This window comes from Quercus lobata, chromosome 2, assembly GCF_001633185.2.
Source record: "Quercus lobata isolate SW786 chromosome 2, ValleyOak3.0 Primary Assembly, whole genome shotgun sequence".
In the NCBI taxonomy this organism is placed as follows: Eukaryota; Viridiplantae; Streptophyta; class Magnoliopsida; order Fagales; family Fagaceae; genus Quercus; species Quercus lobata.
Genome location: NC_044905.1, coordinates 75,133,279 through 75,147,450, shown reverse-complemented (window position 1 = coordinate 75,147,450; position 14,172 = coordinate 75,133,279). Strand labels below are relative to the sequence as shown.

Here is a 14,172-nt window from a genome sequence, read left to right as displayed (position 1 = left end):
ATCTCGACCCAAATGAACGGTTGTGGTGTGTTGAATCACATGACATGATGAGTCTTTTTAACTGCATCTTTCACCTTTGGGAGGTGATAGCTAGTCGTAGTCCAAACGCGCACTTGTGTCTTTTGTAATGTTTGCCCTTTTTCTACTTTTAATTCTGGACATTGAACCTTACCGTGTAATATTAAGTGATAATAATATACTTACCTTAGATTAATTTGACTTGCTCCCTCAAAAAAAAAAAAAAAAGATTAATTTGAGATGGCATTTTATATTATTAACTGGTTAGTTTTTTTTTATGTTTCCAACGAAGATATTTAAGATTCAAATTCTTCCACTTTCTGTAATTATTAATAAATTATTATAAAATAAAATAAAATAAAAAGATTTTCTATAGTATATTTAATTTCTTCATCATATACATGAAGATTTTATTGTATGATATATATCATGTATCATACGATATTAACAACTATAATTTAAAATCAAAATTAGTTTATTGGTGCCTTTTTTCCAATAATAATAATGTTTTGTTTAAACTTTAGAGGTCCCTTCTTCACTCCTAAGGCATACATTGTGATTGAATGCAGTCATATCATGTTTTCCAAAATCAGCAATGGTGCCCATGTCTCCTTGTCTGTTGTTTTGATTTGATAATTAGCTACTCGGGCCATCTTAACACAAAAATTTTAACATTTTGCCACTAAGTCGTATCAAAATCTAGAAAAATATTGAGGCCTAACTTCAGGGGAATTTTACTTTTTGGTAAGCACAATGGAATCCTACAGACCTAACACACATAATCTTTGGCCATTAAATCATTCCCCAAGTAAAACTCTTTTTTTTTTTTTTTTTGAAAGAAAAAACTCTATTTTCACTAGTACTATGGAATCATACATACCAAATATACACATTATTGTTGGCCATTAATTCTTAAGCAATGTTGGGACACAACTTTTTTTAAAAATATTTTTGCAACTTGTTCAAGTGATAAACCGTGATTAATACAACATTATTTTGATATGGATCTACCACTATGATTACTTTTATTATACATCAATTACAATATACCACTTAATCAGTAATATATCTATTTTTTTTAGGTGGTTAAGTTATATCAAAATCTTAAATATAAATAATAACCCTCTCTCTCTCTCTCTCTCTCTCTCTCTCTCTCTCTCTCTCTATATATATATATATATATAATATGGTTGCCATACGTTATTTTATATTTAACAATAAAATTTACATCAAAATAGTCCTTACATTGCTCAAAATAAAGAAAAACATAGTATCCATTCTCCAATGCAAAGTAACAAGTTGAGGGACTGAGGGCGTTTCAAAAAAAGACTTCTATTAAAAATAAATAAATTTACCTTTTGAGAACATATACATTGAATTATATAATAGTATAGCAATAAGAAGAAAAAATACGATACATTAATCATCTATATATAATTAAGAACAAAGTTTCTCTCCAAACTAGTTTGGAGAGAAACCTTTCAAACTTCTCATATATCTTTATATTGAGCGTGAACTTTGAAAATCTAACCATTGGATTACATTTTCTTATTATATCATTTATGCTTGCAAAATTTCAAGAAAATAAAAAATTAGTTGTTATATCATCAAACAAATGTCAAAATTTCAAGTTTTTGTAATCTAAAATTGTGTATAAAAAATAAGTTTATTGATCGAATAGTAAATCACATTCGATTTGAATGAAATTTGATATGTATGTTAATAATATAAGGAACATGAAATTCAACGGTTAGATTTTAAAAATTCACACCAAAAAAAGAAATACATAAGAAGCTTGAAGAATTTTTTACCAAACTAGTTTGGAGATAATCTTTGCTCTATAATTAAAGCCAAAGCATAGAGAAAATCCAATTAAATTTCTAAATTGGATTTCAATTGTTGTCTAATTTTGTGTCACAAGTCCTATCTAAGTTTTTAAAATTTTTGTTCTAAGTGAGTTAATATTGTGCAAAAGACAAGGAATTTAATATAAATAAACCATAAAAATCCCAATAAAGAAAAGAAAATAGTAAACGCAAGTGTATATAAAAATAAAAAATAAAAAATAATAAAAAAGATAGAGCAAAACTCATTTATGACTTAAAAATGTGTAACTTTTACACCAGGTATAATATATGTGTGTAATTATGATTATTTTTAATTGTACCATGTATATGCATAAATTATACACTAGTTTATAAAATAGTAAAATGAAAGCTGTATTTTAAAAAGTTGAAGGTTCTTTTGCACTCTCCCTCTTGCCTCTTCACCTAGAAACCGTTGTAAAAAAATTATTATTTTTTATTTTATCATTATAGTATTCTTATTGTTAATTCTTCCTTGACAAAATTTCAAAATTCAAATTATGTACAAAGTACAAGAAATTATCTTATAAGATGGACTCTTTCTTACCGTATGTATATATGTTTCTCACAAAATATAAATCTCATATGTTGTGACTTTTAAGAGAGTACTCTCAACGCTCAAGAGACTGAAATAGTGAAATACTCTCTCTCTCTCTCACTTCTCCCACAAACGCGTAATTCACCTAATAGCAGCACACAGTTAACCACAGTTTGCTCTAACTACCATACGTGGGAGCTTCTTATTGGCCAATGTGGTAGTTGAGTTATTTTGGTGGTTGGAGCAAACTGTTTTTATAATCTGTAAAATATTTTCAGTTTTGTGTTTGTTGGGAGTCAGTTAAACGTTTGAAAATTTCAGTACGACGTTGGGTAACTACTGGTACTGGGTCTACAATATTGATTTCTTTAACTAGTATTGTCCACATGGCACACTCACAGTGTTACACGTACCACCTTATCTAATTTTTTTATAGGTCGGTGGGTGAGAGTGCCTGAGAGTTGTACACGTGGCAATGGTCGGCACGCAACCGCCGAGGAGTGGACCAATTTTTACTAAACTTGGGACACAGTGAAATGATAAAGAAATAAAAAAAGAACACAAACTTGTCAGTTGTCGCTGTGTTAGTGGTTGGAGTTTTTAACCAAAGCCCACGCTCTTTTTAAGGCCCACCCAAAAAAAAAAAAAATGACCCACACGCTTTGAATAAAATTTTATTTTATTTTATTTATTTTTTTCAATTCTCCAAGCTACTTTGACATTAAAGGACCATATGAAAAAATAAATAAAAATAGCTGTTCTTTCCAATGTGTGGATGACTTGCACATTGCATTTTGCATATTCCTGTTCAAAAAAAGCTACACCTATGAATTAGTGAGCATTTTGGTATTTGGATTTTGGACCATTTCATAGATGCCTTTTGATAATAACTAGTTTGGAATTACAAATGATGCTCTTTGGATGAAAAAAGGTGTCTATATTTTATGGTGCCACTATTGACAATTGTCACATTACCCGGGACAAATTTTGCTAGCCGTACTAGTGGAAGTTTCATTTGTGACAATAGAAATATAGAATAGCTTATCAAAAAAATAGAAATATAGAATATTCTATTTGAAAAAAAAAAGCTTAAGGAAAACATTTTCCCCCATTTCCCTTCTTCGAGTCTTTATTTTGGCTAAAGCAATTGGATGTAGATTCCTTAGATTGAGGAAGCCAAATTATATTCCTAGGTGATGCAATTGGGGACCAAGGTCTAATACTCTAATGTGAGGTGTAGTTTTTATTAAGGAGGTGTAGTTTTTAGCATGTGAAGAGCGAGACTAATCAACTTGCCCATGTCCTTGCTAAAAGAACAATATTAACTACAGGTATTAATGTGTGAGTAGAAGATCTATTACTTGATTTGTATTTCAAAATTATTTAGTTCATTAATAAAACTTTCTCACTCTTTTCTTTAAAAAAAATGGGTAAATTATTATGGGAAATGCTAATGAGTGCCCTTAGGGTATTAGTTAATAATCCATTTAAAAAAAGTTTTTATGGGAAATGAAAAAAAAGTAATTATTATTTTGACAGTTTTTTTATTTATTTATCATAAAAGTGGTATCAAAACTTTTCTAAAATGGATTATTAACGAGTGCCCTGACCCAACTACTATTTTGGTTCTTAAATTTTACTAAAAATTTGTTTTTCATCCTTAAAACTTTAAAAAATTTGTTTTTTGCCCCTATACTATTGAAAAGTTCATCTTTCAAACCTAAACTATTAAAAATGTTTTATTTGTTGTCCTTAAATTTTAAAAAAGATATTTTTTTCATCAATAAACTATCGAAAAAAAAAGTTATTTTTTTCATCCCTATTTTTTTTTATCTAAATTATTATAAAAACTCTTTACAAAGTTTAAACTTTAAAGATGAAAAAATAACTTCTTAAAATTTAGGGATGAAAAACAAATTTTGAGTAAAATTTAGGAACCAAAATAAGTATTTTATGAAAAAATAAATTATATATTTGGTAAAATGAAAATCTTCCCATTTATGTGGGTGAAAATATTTCCATTGCAAACGGTTATCATTACAGTTTACTCTTTTATGGTTATCACTACAATTTACTCTTTTGTGGCTATAGCATTACTCAAAAGAATAATGTTAGAGATACAAACTATTTTACAATTTTTTTTACAAACTGCTAATAATGTGAATGATTATTGATAACTGAAAAAGTGATATTAATGGTGGGTTTAGATGAAAACTAATAAGAGGTTGACATAAAAATATTTTGTAAAAATATTGTAAAATAATTTGTGGCTATAGCATTACTCTACTAAAAAAATTCAAAGATTATGAGTAATGCTAAAGACACAAATTTTTTTACAAAAAAAATTTACAAACTGCTACTGTAACGAGTGATTATTGGTAAATGAAAAAGTGATGTTAGTAGTGGGCTTAGATGAAAAATCAACAAAAAGTTTCTCACAACAAGTCAACAACAATTAGAAAAAATGTTGTAAAATAATTTGTCTGTAGCATTATTCTATGATTATATGTGTGCTTCTTTGATTTTTATGTTGGCCAATAAGGTTGGATAATTATTCAAGATCCTTATACTACACCATATTTGATCACTAGCCCATTGAATACCTAGAATAATATATACGATCTCATTAAAAGAAGAAGAATATATACTACGATTCATTTCATTCAGAAGTCCCAAAATAAAGTGGTGCTTCTTTGGAAAAGTTATGAAAGATTCATTAAAAAGATTTTATTTTGAAGCCAACATATGAGGAATAAGAAAAGAATGAATATATACTACAATTCATTTCATTCAGAAGTCCCAAAATCTTTGGAAAAATTATGAAAGATTCATTAAAAAGATTTTATTTTGAAGCCGACATATGAGGAATAAGAAAATAATGAATATATACTACGATTCATTTCATTCAGAAGTCCCAAAATAAAGTGGTGCTTCTTTGGAAAAGTTATGAAAGATTAAGAAAAGAATGAAAACAAATAAAAATATTTCCTTATTCAGCAAAAAATAAAATAAAATAAAAAGATTTCCTTTTCCAAAGAGATTTCATTTTTAATTGGTTTCGACGTTAGACGCAAGCAATTTGTGATGAAACCTCTAGAAGCTCTACCGTCCTAGCTAAAAGCGTACAGTATAATCGATATGTAATCCATCAAATATGAGCAATGCTAATTGCTAAGCATGTACACTTTTTCCAATTATATTTTTTTTCTTAATTTATCAAATTTTTTTTTTTTAATGAACATAATTTATCAATTTAGTAAGGTGGTAAATTGTGTTTAATTAGAGAATTTATTATTATTATTATTGATAAATATGATTCGAAATTAATGGCATATGTGATCTATGTTTATTATCAGATCAAAATATTAATGAATTTATTATTATTATTTTTTTTTATGTGGAATCCAAGGCCCAAATCAGTAAATCTCTTATTCAATCCTATGAAATTTTCCTAATGAAGGGAAAAAATAGACACATCACTTTGACAAATGTTAACCATTGTTTCATTAAAAAAAATGTGAACCATTGGGAAAATACTTTGATCTGTGTGTATTTAAATTTATTGGTCAAATATTCTTCAAAGCACTAGAAGAAGGTCCTTCATCCATGAACAATAGATACTCTGTCCTAATCATTGTGAAAATAAGAGAATTCCATGCAATCTAGTGGATGAAACATGCGTATAAATTGAAGGGTCATGTTAATGTATATCCTTAGAACAATTGTTAATAAATCAAAATAAATTATAATAGGAAATTTTTGACATCATTTTTATAAGAAATATAAAAAATGTCAGCAATATTTATTATTTTATTATTTTTTTAATAAAATGTTTCTAAAATTAATAGCTTCTAAACCAAGTTCTAAGGACATTGGTTAACATTTTTCTAAATTAAAAGTGCTCATGAAGCCGAGATTTATTTCTGCACAAATCTTTAGAAGTAAGTGAAGTTTTTTTTTTTTTTTTTTAAAAATTTACGAAGAAGTAAGTGAAGTTTGAAATGGCAATAATTTGGCCATCAAAAAACAATAAATTGCTAATAAAATAGTAATAGTAGAATTGTAATCCCAGGATTAGGGGCCCGTAAACTTAAAAAAAAAAAAAAAAAAAAAGGCTTAAGATTCGAGCTGGTATAACTTCAAATGAATTTCGAAAAAAAAGGGAATCAAATACATCAATTGAATTTCAAATAACATATATAAATATCAAGTGGTAACTCATTTATGATATGTTTACTGACCCAGAAAAAGGAGTTTTATATATTGATGAACACAAGGAAATTAATAAGCTGAATGTCTTGGGCGTTGATGATTTCAATGTGACTTGGAATGTCTTGAAAAGATAAACACAAAATCAGAGGAGACCGAGGAAGACCGGTCAAGAATCCTCTGATGGTAAAGTTAGTATTTTTGGAATTCCAATTCGTATGGAAGTGTCTGAATGCCTTACCCTCTGAAGAAGAGTCCTTATATAGTGCCTGTCTAAGTCAGTTATTTCTCCTACCGTTGTAGAGTTCGGAAAATTCGGAGGTAACTTCCATAACCGCCATGGAAGTTACATTATTCGGGCTCTGTTTTCCTCACCCGTTTACTGGGGGAACGATTTTGCAGCCTAACAGGAAAACAGAGGTTGCTAACATGTTCAGGACGCAAGGTGCTCATCCAACTAACTGTACGGACGGATGAGCTTATCCATGGACGAACACACCCCTAAGCCACTCAACTCTTTCATAGGACGAGACATATGGACGAGTTTAGGAGTTGTCTTTTTATAATACCATCATATATATATATATATATATATATATAAATTTAAGTAGGCTACATTCAATTAATGAATTATTCGGTTTCTCAAAAAAAAAAAAATAATAATAATAAAAAGCTAACTTTGCACGATCAGCGCTATACATTCTATGTAGGTTTTTTATTTTTATTTTATGGGACTCTATATAGGCTTTTAATTACACTTGCTAACGTTTTCGTTATTTTGTTAAATTACAGTAATTAATATTAATAGTTTTGTCTAGTTAATAGTTATTTCAGCAGGAAAATAGCATATACCCCTTCGTTAACTATTCACTTCTCCGGCAATTAGCGACAGATTGCCAAGAAAATCCCAGTAATATAATTTATGGTTAAAAAAGTTTAAAAAAAAAAAAATAAATAAAAAGTGGTAATTTTTTGAGGATACAGACTTGTTAAAAGAGTATTAGACTAATTTATATTACTTTCACCGTCTCAGTATTTTTTTCCTCGTTCTTTTCTCAATTAGTCAAACCTAGATATTGACTAAAAATTGGTGTTACATGTGTCTTGATCATAGAAATTAGGAACATAAAGAACTTTTTTACTTACGAGGAAATGTGAAAGAAAAGGCATGCATGAATTGGTGATACATGTGTCTTGATCACAGAAATTAGAAACAAAAATAACATTTTCTTCTTGCCAGGAAATGTGAAAGAAAAGGCATTCATCATCATCTGGATAATTTAGAATAGTAAACACTTTTTGGTAAATTGAGTATGACCCACAATAAATAAATAAAAAATAAAACCCATTATAATATGTCATAAAACTCATTAAAGTCATAAGACTCATAACCTCCCCCACCAAAGGGCATAAAATAAGAAAAAGAAAAAGAAAAAGAAAAAGAGAGCATTAAAATAATATTACATTAAAATCCACTTTCTTGCCACGTTCCTCATTTTCACCTATAAATTCGAGCTTTCCATATCGGTTGAGCCATAGAATCACAAAATTGCAGATTTCCTAAAACACGTACAAAATCAAGCTCTCTTTTCTTCTTATTCTCATTGAAGATCACAAAAAAAATCTTTTCCATTTTCATTCATTCCCTGTATATTAATTCAATCCTACCTTGTTTTCCTATATATACAAAACCCTTTAGTCCCTTCGCCTCTCACCTCAAAACCCTTGTGTAAAATTCATAGTCATTAGCCATTAACCACTTTCTTTGATACTCTTTAACTCTTTTTTCATAACCCTTTCAATTTCTTCTTTGTTCATCAATGGCTCCAAGTTTTAGAAAAGGTGCCTCAGATGTCACTACCCAACTCGTTGATGCCTATAACCAATCTCCAATCACATTGGAAGGTTCAAACTTCTTAGCCAATGGCCATGTCATTCTCTCCCAAGTCCCTGATAACATCACAGCCACTCCTTCACCATACACCAACATTGACAAATCCATCACCACCGTTGGTTCCTTTGTGGGCTTCAATGCCAAGGAGTCCACTGACCGACATGTCGTTTCCATTGGGAAACTCAAAGACATAAGGTTCATGAGCATATTCAGGTTCAAGGTCTGGTGGACCACACACTGGGTTGGCTCCAATGGCAGAGACATAGAGAACGAGACCCAGATGGTGATTCTTGAAAATTCTGAACTGGGTCGTCCTTATGTTCTTCTTCTTCCTATTTTGGAAGGTCCTTTTAGAGCCTCAATTCAACCTGGTCACGATGATAGCGTTGATCTTTGCCTTGAGAGTGGCTCATCTAAGGCCATTGGTGACACATTCACAAGTGTCATGTACATGCATGCTGGCGAGGACCCTTTTAGTTTGGTCAAAGAGGCAATGAAAGTTGTGAGGGTTCACTTGGGTACTTTCAAGCTTTTGGAAGAGAAAAACCCACCTGGTATCGTGGACAAATTTGGTTGGTGCACTTGGGATGCATTCTATCTTTCTGTGCACCCTCAAGGTGTTATAGAAGGTGTGAAAGGTCTTGTTGATGGTGGGTGCCCACCTGGGCTTGTGTTACTTGATGATGGGTGGCAATCAATTGGTCATGATTCTGACCCAATCACACAAGAGGGTATCAATCAAACCATTGCTGGTGAGCAAATGCCTTGTAGGCTCTTGAAATTTCAAGAGAATTACAAGTTTAGAGACTATGTTAGTCCCAAAAAGTGTAACACAATTGGTGGGCCTAGCAAGGGTATGGGGGCCTTTGTTAGGGACCTGAAGGAGGAGTTCAAAAGTGTGGACTACGTGTATGTTTGGCATGCTTTGTGTGGATATTGGGGTGGGATTAGGCCCAATGTGCCTGGATTGCCTGAAGCTGTGGTTGTGGAGCCCAAACTCTCACCGGGGTTGAAGATGACCATGGAGGATCTTGCAGTAGATAAGATTGTTGACACTGGTGTGGGATTGGTCCCGCCGGAGATTGTTGATCAGATGTATGAGGGGCTTCACTCACACTTGGAGGCTGTTGGGATTGATGGGGTCAAGGTTGATGTTATCCATGTAAGTCCTTAACTTCTATCCTTTCTTTTTAGTTGAGTTTTATTTTGACTGGATCAAGAATAGGGACTTTTAATGTTAGTTACGGGGTTTATCATGAATTTGGACAAGTATGACTTCTTGTCACATAAAAGAGTGATACGTGGCATATTGTAGGACCAAATCAAGATTATTGCCTTTATCTAAAGAAGAGTAGAAGTTTGTAGAGGGTTCATTTACTTTGACCACTTTGGTCGGCACGTTATCACTGTTAAATTATTAAACTTTTTTAATATTAAAAAAAATCCCACAAAATATTTTCAACCCTTAGTGATTAATAAGTTTAGATGTAATATATATTGTCTTTTTAAAAAAAAAATTATTTATTTATAAATGACAATAATTTTGGTTCTATGTAGTTGCTGGAGATGTTGTGTGAGAATTATGGTGGCAGAGTTGAGCTAGCAAAAGCATATTTCAAAGCTCTCACTTCCTCTGTGAGGAAGCACTTCAATGGCAATGGTGTCATAGCTAGCATGGAGCACTGCAACGATTTCATGTTCCTCGGAACAGAGGCCATTTGTCTTGGCCGTGTTGGTATGTCACTGCAAAACCATGCTTTTTCTTTTTTCTTTAAAAAAAAAATTATTTATAGAAACAATACCATGCCTTGTTAATGTGATGCTATTTTTCTTTATGAGAAGAATTTAGAATATTAGTCTATACTTTTATCAACCAGTCAAACATTTTTTTTCCTAGCTATAAATGTAACGATTTTGACATATCTATACCAAAAAAAAAAAAGAAAAAAAAGTGAGTAAAATGTCCCCTTTCCTATTTGTATACGCCATGTGTTTTTTTAGGCAAGTGACATCACTAGATTTTGGAAAGAGCAAATCTTTTCTAATAACTTGTTAGAGTTTGATAATTTTGACATTTGAAATTAAATTATTTTGAGAATAAAACTATTAAAATTGCCACGTGTTTAAAGCTTGCTGCTAAGCTAACAACTGCAATCAATTCATGGCTTGTGAATCTAGAATTTGGTGGAACATTTCTTCATTGCCCCTCAATACATGGCATTGAATAAATAAGACTTAAATATGCTTCTGGTCCAAACTTTTGAGAATGATTTTATATTAAATAGGGGATGATTTCTGGAACAAAATGGCAGTTTTTATTTTTATTATTTTTAAAAAAAATTGTCTTTTGAAGGTGCTGTCTTAATATATTTTTAGTTAGCAAAGAAGAAAATAATTTTTTTGGATCATGTTACAAATAAGCCATAGAGACAACCTAATGAGACCTTAGTTTTTAGAATTGTTATCAACTAACGTGTACATTTAACATGTATTAAATAGGGGATGATTTCTGGTGCACCGATCCATCTGGTGATCCAAATGGCACATTTTGGCTCCAAGGGTGTCATATGGTGCATTGTGCTTACAATAGCTTGTGGATGGGCAACTTCATACACCCAGACTGGGACATGTTTCAATCCACTCATCCATGTGCTGCATTTCATGCTGCATCTCGTGCAATTTCTGGTGGTCCTATTTATGTGAGTGACACCGTTGGGAAGCACAACTTTGATTTGCTTAAGACCTTGGTGTTGCCTGATGGGTCCATTTTGCGTTGTGAGTACTATGCTCTTCCAACCAAGGACTGTCTCTTTGAGGATCCTCTCCATGATGGGAAGACTATGCTGAAAATCTGGAACCTCAACAAGGTGAGCCTTCTTGCCATTTGTTTAGCATGTGCAATGTTCATTATGGCATGGTTACCATTGGGACCTATCCAAAATTTGTGACCCTAAAATTAAGTCTTATACTTTATGTTTACCTTTCTAACAGTACACTGGAGTTCTTGGGGCATTCAATTGCCAAGGAGGTGGATGGTCTCGTGAAACTAGGCGCAACCAATGCTTCTCCCAATATTCCCATGTTGTGACCTCTCAAACAAACCCAAAAGACATTGAGTGGAAGAGTGGCAAGAATCCAATCTCCATTGAAGGAGTACAAGTGTTTGCCATGTACTACCACCAGGCTAAGAAGTTGGTCCTTTCCAAGCCATCTGAGAATGTGGAGTTGTCTTTGGAGCCATTCAAGTTCGAGCTCATTACTGTCTCCCCGGTGACTGTCTTTGCTGGAACTCGTATTCAGTTTGCTCCTATTGGTTTGGTGAATATGCTCAATACTGGTGGTGCCATTCAGTCCTTGGCCTTCAATGATAAGGGCAAGTCAGTTCAAATTGGAGTGAAGGGCACTGGAGAAATGAGGGTGTTTGCATCAGAGAAGCCAATTGCTTGCAAGATTGATGATGAAGGTGTACCATTTGAGTATGAGGGCTGCATGGTTGTTATTCAAGTACCATGGTCCAATTCTTCCAACTCAACAGTAGAGTATTTCTTCTGAAGGGGCTGACTTTTCATAGCTTCCTTCAGTATTTAATTATTTCAGATGTATTTTTTTTTTTTTTTTGGGGGATTTGATGACTTCTTTGCTCCCCAAGATAGGGGAAGAAGTAACTAAAGTGATTTAAGTGATATCAAGTTAAACAGTATTACTAATTTGCAGATTTGAATGTGTCATGACTATTTCTCTTTTCATGCCTTTCCTAAGTATGTTTTCTGCTGTGGTTGGACAGGAACAAATTGTTCCTCTCTTTTAAGTTTTAACATGGGCTAAGAGTAATGTTGAATCCTATAACTTATAAATGCCCAGCAATAGCAGAAGCTTCCCAGAAAATATAAAACTTAGAGCAGAAACTTGATATGTGGTGTGCTAGATCACTATGACCCAGCCTTATGTAGGCGAAGTAGCATATATTAAAAAGATAATGACAATAATGTACAAAGTACAAACCCAATTTGTGTTTCACTTTCAAGTTTTTCTAGCCAAATTGTTGGTGTGTGTGGGTGGAATTGGGTAATGTCTGAGTGAAATTGGCCTATTTAGGCTCACCATAAGCATGCATTAATCAATTCAATCAGATTGCAATTGAGGAAGTAAATGGATTGCTAACCAAGATTTAGAGAAAAAGGTTGCCACTACAATTCCTCCTAGTCTTATAATGCCCAAGAACTAAAAAAATTGGATCGGAATAATCAGTGGATTGTGGTCACTCCCTGACCCAAGAGTATCTTATGGCTCATTTATAGTGGCCCATTAATTGAGTTGGGTTCAAAGCACTCAAAACAATATCTCTAAACTTGGATATTCTACCAAAAGCTCAATCAAATTCATGGTTTTTTTCATAGGAAAAACACAACTCATACACCCACTGAACCCTTCATCTCACTCTCCATTTCTTGTTATACTTTTTTGTTTTGTTTGAGAAGGATATTTCTTGTTATACTTGAGCCTTGAGGAGACAGCATTTCATTCAAAGATCATGCTTGCTAGTAAATTTGACAATGTGAATACTCTCTATTTAGTATTCCAGTTTGTTAAAAGTAATCAATACCTCAAAATTTCAATGTATAAGATATTAGAAAAAACCCAATAAAAAAAAAAGATATTAGAAAACCTTTTTAAAATTCCAAAGCTGAGTTTTTATATTAATCATGTCAATTAACATACAGAGTCTGGTCAACTGCATCCATAGCATAATCAAGCAAATGTATTACTTTTGACAAAATATATTATGTACCTTCTGTAATCTTTCTTCTATAGAACTCAAAGCACCGGACTGATCAGTGATCAACAATAATCTTTATATATAAAGAATTGGATTAAAACAATAGAAAAACACAGTGAAAACTTCCATCGAAACACATACCTATTTGTTCACTATTTAACATATTAGCAACTCTCTTAGCAACCTTTTTATCCGTAAATTCAACCCATCTACACAGAGCAAACAACTAATATCAAATAACTTTTGATACTACCAAAAAAAATCATCAAGCTTTAATAAGCCAAAATGAGAGATATAAAAGAAATGTCAGACATATCCTTCCGAAAATTCTAGTTGTTTAGAACTTACCGGCTCGTCTACAGTGTACTTGAGCAGCAGGATCTGTATCAAACCAAAATTTCAACATGTATGGACAATCATTGGAGGAAAAGGAAAACCAAAAAAGGAAACAACAAAAACCATGTAGAAATTTTTAATGGTTCCTCTTTTTTAATTATAAATCTGACAAATGAAATTTATATTGGTTGCTTACTTTGAGGTGAATTGGATCTATTTCTCCATACTAAGAGAGAATAGGACAAGATTATTATAATCCATGAGAGGAAGAATGAGGAATCCACCACTGAAATTATTTTTGATGATACACAAAATTGTCAGTGAGTTAATCATCCACGCGCGTGATGATTGAAGGAACCTAAAGAACAAAAAGTGAAGACCTACAGAGAACACCAGTGGGGTAAGGCTAACCAAGATCCAATGAATGCAGGATCTTCCCTTGTAGGGAAGACACAAAGTTAATGCTCCAAGATTGTTGGACTTAATTTCCTATATTCGGAGGACGTGATTATGTATGAGGATCTTTGGACGTGGT

The 14,172-nt window shown here is 32.1% G+C and overlaps 1 protein-coding gene across 1 annotated transcript; it reads left to right on the top strand.

The window, feature by feature from the left end:
• The first annotated feature begins 8,161 nt into the window (after positions 1-8,161).
• LOC115976606 (probable galactinol--sucrose galactosyltransferase 5) lies at positions 8,162-12,270 on the top strand. Its single transcript, XM_031098006.1, has 4 exons — positions 8,162-9,686; positions 10,082-10,259; positions 11,024-11,391; positions 11,516-12,270. The coding sequence occupies exons 1-4, from the start codon at positions 8,451-8,453 to the stop codon at positions 12,074-12,076; spliced, it is 2,343 nt and encodes a 780-aa protein (XP_030953866.1). The 5' UTR covers positions 8,162-8,450; the 3' UTR covers positions 12,077-12,270.
• The last annotated feature ends 1,902 nt before the right edge of the window (positions 12,271-14,172 follow it).

Coding starts and splice junctions, on each gene's coding strand:
- LOC115976606 (XM_031098006.1), top strand. CDS start 8,451: ATGGCTCCAAGTTTTAGAAAAGGTGCCTCAGATGTCACTACCCAACTC. Junction 9,687..10,081: donor TCAAGGTTGATGTTATCCAT/GTAAGTCCTTAA, acceptor GGTTCTATGTAG/TTGCTGGAGATGTTGTGTGA. Junction 11,392..11,515: donor AAATCTGGAACCTCAACAAG/GTGAGCCTTCTT, acceptor CCTTTCTAACAG/TACACTGGAGTTCTTGGGGC.